The 12500-nt window shown below is 41.3% G+C and overlaps 1 protein-coding gene across 1 annotated transcript in view; it reads right to left on the bottom strand.

The window, feature by feature from the left end:
• The window catches only part of EBF3 (EBF transcription factor 3), a gene marked incomplete at its 5' end in the record, with an annotated part of 128121 nt that overhangs the window by 23666 nt on the left and 91955 nt on the right, over positions 1–12500 (bottom strand). The window contains one exon of the mRNA XM_031059887.1: positions 11856–11982. Within this exon, the coding sequence (XP_030915747.1) occupies positions 11856–11982 (127 nt within the window). The remainder of the gene's footprint in view (positions 1–11855; positions 11983–12500) is intronic.

Consider the following 12500-nt stretch of genomic DNA (forward strand, 5'->3'; position numbering starts at 1 on the left):
TCTGCAGTTCCTTTTCTGAGGGACAAGAGAGAGCTTCAATTAAGCCATGGGGATTGTTAAATAAGATATAGTATATTTTACTAACAGGGACACCCGCACCCTGCTTTAGCAGACTGCAAGGCTTCAACGTGCCTGAATGAACACAGGTTGTAATGTGTAAAAATTAAATAAAGTAAAATTAAATTGCTCAATACAGAGACATTCCTCTAGAGGGTGTTAGTGATTTCAGTGACAAAGTGCTATTTGCTGACAAGTAGTTTACACATTAACCAGCTGAATCCAAGGGGGAAAAATGCCAATAGCAATTATATCACCTTGAGGTTATTAAATGTCCTACTGATAAGTAACTAGGTGAACTTGACCAGGTGATAAAGACTGCTGTGAGCAAATGATTGTGCAGTGAAGAATGTCTCTTAGTCCTGCTGTTTCTCCAGATAGCTTTTCTTTCAAAAATGACTGTATAAAAAGTTGCATTAAAAATGTGCGGCCACTGAAGACAAAATTGATATTTAACTCCCTGCTGAATACTTCACCCCTATCAGAGCACCTTTATCATTTCACCTCAAAACATTATACAAAGTCTGCAAATGCCTGTTTTTTCTCCTTTTTTTAGGCTTTAAAATGATGCTAAGTTCACCACTTTATCATCAACTGTCTCTACCAAGTGCATTTCATCTATAAGAAATTCAGATGCTCGGGAAATTAAAATTTCAAAGATCTGCTGCAAAAAAAAATCAATGGGTAAAGATCAATGCTCATAGAAATTTCATGAACTTTGAACTGATATGGGCATGATGATGAGAAGTGGTTGGAATTTCAGGTTGCTGATTGTTCCTCACCCAGATGAAAAGCAGCCTACGGGGCTGAGAGGAGGTATATACATCGGAGATGGGTTTTTGCTTTAATATTTTGTCAGACAAAAAAATTAATTTTTAGTCTATTTTGGTAACAAGCACAAATAAGGAAAAAATCAGCCTTTCCGATGCGTCTTGTAATACCACCACTTCTTAAGAGCACCTAATGCTTTGCACATTAACACTGCAAAGAAATGAAATCGGTTCCCTTTGCAGCCGATTGCAGGTGCAAATTAATATTGTAAAATGAAGATCAATACATGGACAGGGCAAAATCAATAGTGGCTAAATTATTGCTGCATTTTCCTCCTCATTCAAGATGAGTTGTGTTTTCCTCTCAAAGTCAATACTTTGCAGCTTTTCTCATTAATTTCTCAATAAATTTGGCAATGAATTTCAATCACAGAACTCGGCAGGGTGAGCCAAGCATTGTGGAATGCATAGGAAATACAAAGGCATGGAGGGGTTGAACACATCATTCATCAGAAGGCACTCTTGCTTGTTGAAGCAGGACTAATATCCCTGGACTTACTAAGGACAACCTATTTACTGTAAAAAAAAAGAAAGAAAGAAAAAAATTTAAAGGCATTTAAGTTCTCTTCATTCCACAAAGAAACTAAAAATAGATTTTTCATTAAAAAACCAAAATGACGCCTTTGTCTTTATCTCCCCGATTTCTTGTAATTGCTTCACTTTCCCTCAGATGGCAGGAAGGGAAACAATGGCACTCACTCACTTGTTTCAATTACAGGCCTAAAATTCACAGGTCAGCTCATAATTACGCTCGATCCGATAATGATATAGAATTTTCCTTAAAATGCTCATGCTAACATGGGGAAAACTGCCTCCATGCTGTTTGTTTGTTTACCTATTTGCTTGTTTATTTATTTTCCTCGCTGGAAAGAAAGGCCCACCCCAGGTGTTGACATTAACAATGCTGGCTGTGTGTGGGAGTGAATAGAGGGATTGTCCTGCTCTTCAATATATATAACTGCTTTTTATTTCCTTAATTTTGTCTGGCCTTTGTATTTAGGTAGCCCCAAAAAGGCATCAAGGAGAAGCTGGCAGGGAATACTGGGATGCAGGGCTGCTCACAAAGGAGGAGACAAGGACGTGTAGTCATTGAATGAAGGAGAATGGCTCCAAACAGAAAGGGATTAGGTTTAGATGGGATATTGGGACAAATTCTTCCCTGGGAGGATGGGCAGGCCCTGGCACAGGTGCCCAGAGCAGCTGGGGCTGCCCCTGGATCCCTGGCAGTGCCCAAGGCCAGGCTGGACACTGGGGCTGGGAGCACCTGGGACAGTGGGAGGTGTCCCTGCCATGGCAGAGGATGGGACTTTAAAGATCCCTTCTGGCCCAAATCAGTCTGTGATAGGAGTTAACCAAGAAATATTAAAAGAGTGTTTTGAAGGCTAATCTGTGGCTTTGAGATCTTTGAAGATGAATGTCAAATCACTCAGTTCAGGAATCATCCATCCCTCTCAGGGTCTGTTGTACAGTAGGCCAGAGCATCCCCAGCAGAACAAACTTTGCATTCAAAAGTGGAGAGGGAAAAGAAATTAGGGGAAAACACTCCCTGGTGTGTTCCAGTCACCCACCAGACCAACCAGTGCCTTCCTCCTCCAGGAGGGATGGAAGGAGCACAGCATGAGGGGAGGCAAAAAACAAGGGTGAGGGGCCAGAGAGTTGTGAAAGAAACAACAAGCATCTCCCCTAAATGTTTAAGGTTTAAATACACTCTGTGACTAATAATCTGTCCCCTGATTTTCAAGAGCCTGATGCCAGCACTTGTGAGGTCTCAGCAGGGCTCGTGCACCCTCAGTGCACAAGAGATGCCAGGAGGCTGCTGAGAAACATCTGATGGGAAAACCATGGTGGTCTTCTACCCTCAGATAATCCTCAGGGATCCTCAGCCCAGCCCCTCCAGGCTGTCCCACCACAGGACCCGGGCTCTTGGCACACCTTTGGTGGTGGCACTCAGTGACAAGTGAAGCACTAATACCTCATGACCCTCGATTCCTCAAGGGCATTTCCACTTTGACTGAGAACGATTGTGTTCCAGGCTCTGATGTTTGCCAAAAAAGTCATTACCATCATAATAGCTGCAGATTTACTTTAAATGAGTGAATGAATGGATGAGATGGAGAAGGAGCAGGAGAGGGAGATGAGAGAGTAGGGGAGAATGAATGAAAAGCACTTAACATGCCATACAACCCTCTAAAAATGAGTGAAGCAGGCAGTACAGAGGGAACAGGACCTCATACACCCTCTGCTTGTGTGTGCTCTCTCCTCTCCACATCCAGGGTCACTGGATGAGCACCTGGATAGAAGGAAAACATGTCTGGTCCCAGAGAGCCACATGATGGTTGGATTTATGGGAGGGGACAGCCTCACCTGGGTCATGGACATGGACATCACCCCAATGTTCTCCGTTGTACAGACATCACTCTGCTGCTGCTGTGGGTGTTTAGAGCCAGTGATACTGGATATATTTAAACATTTAAAGGCTTTGAAGGTGAAGTCTGAAGTAGGGAATGGAAAGCACTTGGAGTTAACCCACTTGAGGTGTTGGTCAATGGAGATTTTGTATTAGACCACACCACGCATTTCAGTGTGAGAAGAGTTTGCAGGGTCAAATACCCACAAATTTGCCATCAATTAAAGTTACAGAATGAGCATGAGAAAGTGGGGAACACATCGGTAAAAAACAGCAGCAAGGAGAAGGACTTGGGGGTGTTGGTTGATGGGAAATTCCAGGTGACACATCAATGTGCCCAGAAGGAATTTTTTACAGGGAAGGCAGGCAGGCCAGAAAAGCTGTGACTGCCCCTGGATCCCTGGCAGTGCCCAAGGCCAGGCTGGACATTGGGGCTGGAGCACCTGGGACAGCAGGAGGTGTCCCTGCCATGGCAGCAGAGCACTGGGTGGGATTTGAGGTCCCCTTCCACCCAAACCATTCCATTTTTTAGCAGGGAACATTGCAAGGGAGGGACTTGGCACTATTTCAGTGAAGGAGAAGGAAATCTGTGTGATATCAAATCATAAATGCTCTCATCATGCCAAGGAAGTCCCACAGCCCAACACATACGGAACTACAAGAAAACATGGCATTTTATGAAAACAACATATGACAAAAATACCAAAATATTGTACTCCAGAAATAAGGCATATTCCTGATTTAGGAAAGTGTGTTACCATGTGCTACTACATCAAAGCAGCCAAATGTACATTTCAACTGCTCAATACTCCAAGGTACTTTACTAATTAAGATATATTTTACTGGAATAAACTGAGCTTTCATCTATTTTTGCATTTGGGGTATTATTTGGGACTTTATTCCTTTGCTAGGCCACACAGCTGAATAAATATCTCCTCCTTACAGATAGGTCTGTGTGAATCCATCCCCATCCACTTGTTTCCACACACATTTTAGAGAATTATGCTGGAATTCTGCTACAAGAGCCTGAGAGAACAGAAATTCTCCCTGAAATTCTGCTGTGCCACAGAGCTGAATTACACAATCCTTGTGCAATACAAGAATTTCAGGTCCTCTGAATGCGAGAGCAATGAAATATAAGAATTTCAGGTACTCTGGAAACGATGCTTGATGGCAGCAAATGGCAAATGTGATCATTTGCCTGTCATCACTGGCTGAGCTCTTCAGGGGTATTTATCCATCTCAGAACCATATGAAATCTGTGATGCCTCAGCAAACATCTGTAAGAGCTGGAATTCTGCACAACTTCCTCCCCATTTATATTCGGCAGCGATCACCCAGCATAAGAATATAATACTGTCATATTTTAATATAATATTTAGACAAATAGGACTTATAATCAGATCCTTAAGATCATCTAACAGAGCTCCTACAACTGTATTCCTCTGTTGTATAATAATTTAAACAAAAATAGATCTTACTCAAAGTTGTGAAATCTCTGTATTACTTGTGGATATTGGAAAAATACCTCAAATAACTCACAGAATGCATAGAGTCTATAAAAAGCTTTATTAAATGCTTAAGCACAGTGGATGTTGCCACTTCAAAAAAAAAAAAAAAAAAGAAAGCAAGCCTGGGTTATTATTTTAATCATTCGTAATTCTGTTAAACTATCTGTTTAGGCTTCAATGGAAATTTTAAAATATTTATGAATGCTAAAATATACAGATATAAAAAAATATTCTAAATAAAAATACTTTTGTATGCCAAAGTTATTTATCTTAGAGAAAACTGCAGATGCTGAAAGTTTTTAATTAAGCTAACAAAATTCAGAGTTTTCTGAGGAGCCATAACGCACATCCAAATGTAACAAGTTCTCAAGATTTTGCCAAAAAAAAAAATCCTTTATTTCCATCCTTAACAATTTAATGAGTTGGGAATTTTGCAATTAAAATTTGAAACTCTCCAGTCCTAGACTGCAGCTTTCAAGCTTATAAAAGACTGGGATAGCAAAGGGAATTCATCAAGCATGGGTTGCTGGGACAGATGTCTGCATCCCTGCATCTCCTGCTCCACTGGCACATCCACAGCCAGTGGACATCCCTGGAAAGGACCATGGAATATTCCAGATGGGATCAGCACCAGCTGACCCTCAACCAGCTCCAGAAGAGAGCCCCAGCTCTACCAGGGAGCTCTTCCATCCACACCAATTCCCATGGCTTCAATGGGAGTTGACTCAAAAATCAATGGGCATCCACAGGAATTCATATTCACCTTGTGAAGTCTTAGAAATTCTTGTGAAATAGAAATAATAGTTGACATCCAGCAGATTTTTGAAATGCTTTTTGACATTTTTCCTTAGAAAATTACATTCACTGCAGTTGTGATAATGAATTAATTTTTTTTTAATGCTGAGGAGGACTAGGCCTCAGCCAGTGCCTTTAAATCAACTTCCATGAAAACCACCTGGCTAAAAGAACATATCTGTAACACACAGATTTCTGACATGAAAACACTTCCAAGTGTTTTAATTACAGCAGTGGCACTGGAATATGCAACAGAATGAGTTTCAAAATACAGCAAAATCATTATTTTCCTTAACCATGAGCTTCTGGATATTTTCCTAGTTTCCATGTTATGTTGCTCTCAACACAAAGGCCACAAAGTCCACATGTTTCTTTTCATCTCCATAGCACTTTCCTGAGAGTACAAATTAATTTAATGGGAATACTGGTGCCATGGATAGCAGCAACCAGCCAAACCCAGGAATTCACCTGGATATCTTCCAACGCAACCCAGATTTGTCTGTTTGCTCTCTTGCTTTCATAATATGAGAACAAGAAGTACATTTTTAGTGAAAGATCTTATTTCCTGTCCTTCCACCTGTTTTCCTTGATTTGAAACTTGGGGAAGTTTTCAGCCCAAGCAGTACAATCAGGCTACAGTCATAAAAATTAGCAGTAAAGCTAAAGTTATAGAAAGAAAAATAGAATTAGACAGTTTAATATTCAGGAAACTGATTTTACTATTTAGCTCCAGACTGCATATAGCAACAAAAAATAAAAGAGAAAAGCCGTTTTTCCCGCTTCTCAGAGAAAACAAGGCAAAGGTCTTATTCAGCACTCAAATTTTCCTGATTATTACATGAAGCCAAGATGACCCTTTTGTCCTTTTTTTTTCTTTTTTTTTTTCTTTTTTAAGATGAATTGCCATCGCTTGGCTGCTACATTTTGTCAGTTTGGGTACAGCAGAGTCAATACCTTCACCTTGACACGGAAACTTTGTGATTTATCAGTGGTGCTGTGACTCAGTGCTACCACGACCTGGCGAGGTGCAGCCGCTCATGGCACCCAGAGCAGACTTTGGTCACAGCTACTTGGAAAAAAATAAAGCACTCTCTGATGATAGACAAATGTGTCTTGTTAGCAACAGCCAAAAAGCGCTTGACTTGTACTAATAACAAAAAGGCCATGTTGGTCACCATGGGTCTAAAGACGAAGCACCCTGTCACTGCCTTGGTTGGGAAATTAGCAAATAATGTTCCTTTTCCTTGATAAATGGGTGACAGTTCTCTCTCACCAATCATTTTTTAACATTTTGATGCATGTCTATGATCCCGCTGGAGGAACAGAAAAGTTTACTGGCCCTCAATTTTCCGATGATGAATGGAACACTCTAAATGTGCGATTTCTGTATGAGGTATAGTTCATTTTAAGCAATTCTAGTAAATGGGTGTCACTGATTAGGACAAATAGTCTACTTGTGCAATAGCACAAATGGTATGTCTCATTCTTCTGGCCTCCTTTGAGACAGAAAAGAAAGGGGACAGCAATGACCCTGATAAACCTGGAATTGCTACTGTTTAAAAAAGAGCTATTATATAATATACATTATCCAACACACTATTGACTTGATGCTACTAAATCATGTCTGTATGTTTAGCATTGGCCTATTAATTAAAAATGTATGTCATGCTCAAAAACCTTCTTTATACGAATAGACACTTCACCAGAATCCCTTCCCCTTTGACTTATTGCTTTCAGAAAAATACATTTTACTCCAGGCCTATAAAGCAGTTTTACACATTAACACAGACTTTCTGGGTCTGACTCTTGAACACTAAACTTTGACTGACTTATAGAGACCCGGCTTGAAGAAAGGGCAAGAATATCTGTTCTATCTTGATTTTTTTTTCAGCTTGCTAACAACTGATACTGACACAAGGTCTGATCAATAAATAACCAATACTGTAATAACAGTGACTGTAAGTTGCTTCAGGACAACAGCACTTAACAGGAAAAAAAAAAAAAAGAAATGCAATATATATGAATTAGAAATGCTGAGGATTTCATTAAAATGAATGTAACTGCTTTTTCTTTTTTTTTTTTTAAGCCTTTCCAATAAAAGCCTGGATACATTCTGTATATTTTTAGCATTCCTCTTGCAAAGTCACCAGATTTCATCCTTCAGAGCAATAATTGAATATGTACAAGAAATAATCAGGTGATTTAAATTTAACTAAGGCCTTTGCCGTGGAGTTTAGCATAGTAAAAATAGTATGATTTGTGGGAGGCAATTAACAATCATTTGCTCTGTGGATACAAGTAATTTGTTTAAAGAGCACTGACCTATGAGACAGCCAGTTTGTGTTGGCTGTGATGGAAGGGAGCTATTGACTCTAAACAGTGTAACAGCACCATTGACAGAACCGCATTTGAATGTGCACAAAAGATCTCCCAAACACTTGAGGAACACGAGATCTTTCAGAGGGGGACAAGGGGTGGGGGCCAGCCCAGGAAAGCAGCCAAGGGCCGAGGGGAGAGCGAGCCAAGCCCAAAAACCTGGACAATGTCACAAGTGCAGAGGACTCCCCCCGTGGGGACCGCGCCAGCCGTGCCGCGCCACGAACGCTCCATCATCGGGAGGGACCCCGAGCCACGAATACTCCATCAGGAGGGACCCTGAGCCTCAAGTAATGGGCTCATGACCTCCAAACCCAACACAATGCTTTGTGCAGAGCAATCATTTTCATGTTCACGTCCAGCAGCAAATGCACTGCAGGCCTGGGAATGGGTCCATGGATTGGACATCCATGCGTTCTGCTGGGGACGTGGTGGTGATCACACACCGTGGTCCCCTGCAAGGGATCTGCTGCCTCCTGACAATCTGGGGCATTGCCTCAAAGCCAAAGAAGCTGTCAAAACAGGGGCGTGCAACAAAAACCTTAGGGTGGAAGCAGCAGGCATGAAAAGTTCCAAGGGCCACAAATCGTTCTTTGAAACTGCTTTGGTATGCTCTAGATCAGGCTATGCACCCTTTATTTGCTTGGGAAATTACACAAAACACAGAGGAAACAGGAAGGCAGTGGCACAAACACACTGTAAACACAATCCTGCTGCTCAGCTGAGAGCAAACCAACAGAATCTGCAGAGCTTAAAATATGTGTGTAAAGGTGCAATTTTATCTGTAACATAATTTCATTTCGAAGCATACAAATCACAATTTGCCATAATCAAATAAGGCTGCAGTGCTTATATTCTAATTAAAAAATAATCTCTGATATTTAATTTAGGAACCTAGAAGACTGTACCAGCAAAATTATGGCTACAACCCGCACCGACCACTCGATTTACCCACAGACAGCAAATTTTTCGGGTAGCACTTTTAAAATTAGTATTAAACAAGCAAACGCTGCACCGCTCGATATGTATTAAAACAAGTATTGTACCCAGTTATTAATTTGCACTATTCACTTTTAAATGCAGCAAATACCTCATTAATTTAATTTTAGGTGCCCACCAGTTTATATTGCATTTTACAGTCTAGAAGGCAATTTACTATTAACTGGCAATTACATACAGAATGATTGTTAATTCTGCTCCTAAGTGCTAGCTGCTTGAAAATTGTTATCTCTCTCTAATTTTTGACCTTCTTACAACAGGGGTGAGGTACACTGGGAATACAAAGGACTAGTAGAGAAGAGCCGGACATGTCATTTGTGACTCATTCTTTTAATTCACCGTGCTAATCAACTGAACTGCCACAATCTCCCAAGGTAATTGTATCTTTATAATAGTTGAAAGCAGCGGGCAAAAAGGCATGGATAGATGGGGAAAGGCCTTGCCTTTGCCTGCTGGGAGCTGGCGCGCTCCTGCTTCTGCGCCGGGCTAATGGGGGCTTTGGAGAAAAATCTGGAACTTTCGCATCTCCCTGCCCTGATGGTTTAATGTCTCAACTTGTGCGCTCACAAAGGCTTTGTGCACCACACTACACTCTTGTTTCATTATTCCGCAGCCTTGTTGCCCTATGGTCTACCTCCTGCTGGGAAGGTTAAATGTTAGAGTGCCAAGCCAGGCTGCAAGCATGGTGGGACACTGATGGGAAACAGATGCCCTGGGGACCCGGCCCCTCCCTCCGCCAGGCTACAGCATTTTCATTTTCTGAAATACAGCAAGGCTTGGCTTCCCTCTCAATGGCAGCTGTAATTTCCAAACACTATCTCAGCCACCCTATCACTCGGGGATAAAGCAAAGCAGAAGTTTCTCGGCCAGGCAGGCTCTGGCTTTCTCTCTTTATTTCCTTATTGCTGGGATCTCGGCTTTTGTTTCCCTCCAAAGGTGTTTTAAATATCTATTCCTGTTAGAGTGTTGTTAGTTACATAACTTTATTACAATTTCATTCCAGTGGGAGAAGCTCCTGACATTCTCATGATCCTTTTGAACATCTCTACTCAGTGATAAAGACAAAAGACAACCTCAAGAAGGAAAAAATGAATGGTTTGTTCTTCCAGTTCCATAAATATATTAGAAAGAGTTCCACTTCCACATTAGAAAGAACCTCAAAACAACAATATTAGCCACATTTGCAAAATCTACGCCTCAGAAATAAGTTAAAAACATTGCTCTAAAGCAAGTTAGAATTCCAGGCTCTGCCCTGAGAGCCAGACCGTCATCTGGTTCAAATCTGCGGCGCTTCCCTGCGCGCCGTGGAACTGCACCAGCTCCCAACAGCTCAAATATCTGGAACTCGGGCTGAGGCTTTTAATTCATTCATTTTTTATTTTGTTGGACACTTCTTTTAGCTTGTCATACTCAGCTGTAGCTTTGCATAAGCTCTACATGTATACATATATTTATATATATATGTGTATCTTTGTGTCTGTATATATATATATATGTATATGTATAAAATATTGTTCATAAGAGCATTTCTTAGCCCACAGCAGTGACAGCCCCAGCTCTGCTCACCACCTTTGCAGCAAAACAATTTTGGGATAGATCATCTGCCTCAAAAGCACCACAGTCACCACCACCCCATTTGGAAGCTCTGGTGAAACCCAATCCTAAAGATCAATAATGCAAATATTCTCTCCTTCACGGGCCAGAAGTGAGAAACCCAGGTTTGGATGCCAGCATTTTTGCTCAGGTTTTGATTTCTTTGGGAATAGAGAGAATATAGGAATCTCAGGCGCTACCATCACTTGAAAGTTCATTTCAACAATAGACATCAGGCAGACACAAAAGCATATCCACGATGCATTAACAGTTTCAAAAGTCCTCCCTTAAAACTACCCAGGAACACACTTTTCCCATTAGATCTAAATTAATAGATAGAAACAGTTGCAGTCTAGTGGGAAAATATTCATCAAAATGCACATCATCTGCACATCATCTGCAATCTGCATTATCTACCCAATAAGCAGCGAGGGCTCTCCCCGAATCCCTGCAGTCTGTCGAGTAAACAGTTAAGGCTCTTTGTTTTCAAAAGAGTGATTGATTCATCAGATCAAATTTATTACCTAGAATCCTCGTCCAAAAGTACAGTAAATTAAATCGCTATTTCTCCCTTTTCCCTCCCTGCACCTCAGTAAAATTCATTGGAAAATGCCAGAAAAACTCTAATACACATTTCAGATAAAAAGCCAGCAATACTTCATCCCAAAATAAGAATTTTCATATTAAAACCACTGCAAAACCACAAAGTTCCGACTTTTTCTTGTGCTGTTGTAAATTAAAATCAAATGTATTTAAAAGAATTGGCATAAATAAATCATTCCCAGGCTTGTGAGTTTGTATCCCAAGTGTTAGGTCTGAGAGAATCTTTAGAGACCGATTGTGAATAGGGTTGGATAAAGTCATTTGGATCCAACAACAGCTCCTTGAACCGATGCCTAAAACTTCAACTGAACCTTCAGGGAAGTTCAAGAAGTTTGGATAGATGGCCTGAAAAATATTTTGCATCTCTGAGCACTTCTTAACTCCTTTTTCTGGCTGGAGGAGAGTAGGAAATACCATTGTTAATCTATTTCTGGCCAACGTGAAAACAGGAAGTAACAGACATCTTGTGAGGGAGCCGGATCCCATGGGACATGGGGACATTTTTGAGACCCAAGAGGTTGGATGGGCACCAGAGCTCCTGGGTGCCCACATGAACGGGTCTTTTGAGGTCCAGCTACCACCAGCTACACTTCCTGCAAGACACATCCTACTTTTAACAGCATTTTTCATTCCTGTGTGTCAGGAGTTGTCATCCCAAGAGGAGAATGGAAACCACACACTTACCAGTGTAGACGAATCGGCCGGGAGCACCTTTGCAGAACTGTTTGGATTTGTAGGACAGGGTTACTTCAACAACTCCTGGAATGTGCCGTGGTGGTGTTTGAACTCTGATGGCGTGGGGCGTTATCAGCTACAAGAATCGCACAGAAAACATACCTTAAATCAAGATGGCCCTGATAAGGCTGATGCCAGCCAGTTTACATAATCACAGAAACGACTTTCAATGGCGCTCCTTGTCTCCAAACTCTCCCTCCATGCTGTCACGTTGGAAGATATGGGTTCTACAAGGGTTTTTTCAGAAAAAGCTCTGTAAACGATCCTTGGTTTTCGTTTGCAGGAAAGGCCACAGGGCATCATTCATATGAAAATTGCCTCCATATGTCTCCTTAAGGCTACTCCTGGTAATTTTAACACTAATTGTCCAATTGTACTGGGAGACCTCCTACAGCAAGTCTTCCACTAGAGGGCCATGAAGTGCCTCAAGTACATCCCCGGCCGGGCAGTCGATTGTCACACGCGAATTCATGGTTAAAAAGGCACCGTGAAACAAAACCTCATGATACCTCATGTCAATAGCCTATTGACAGCTTGTTAAAATCATTCATGGAAAAATTGTTACAGTTCAAAGCCCACCAATTTAGATAGCTT

This window comes from Geospiza fortis, unplaced genomic scaffold (assembly GCF_000277835.1).
Source record: "Geospiza fortis unplaced genomic scaffold, GeoFor_1.0 scaffold452, whole genome shotgun sequence".
Lineage (NCBI taxonomy): Eukaryota > Metazoa > Chordata > Aves > Passeriformes > Thraupidae > Geospiza > Geospiza fortis.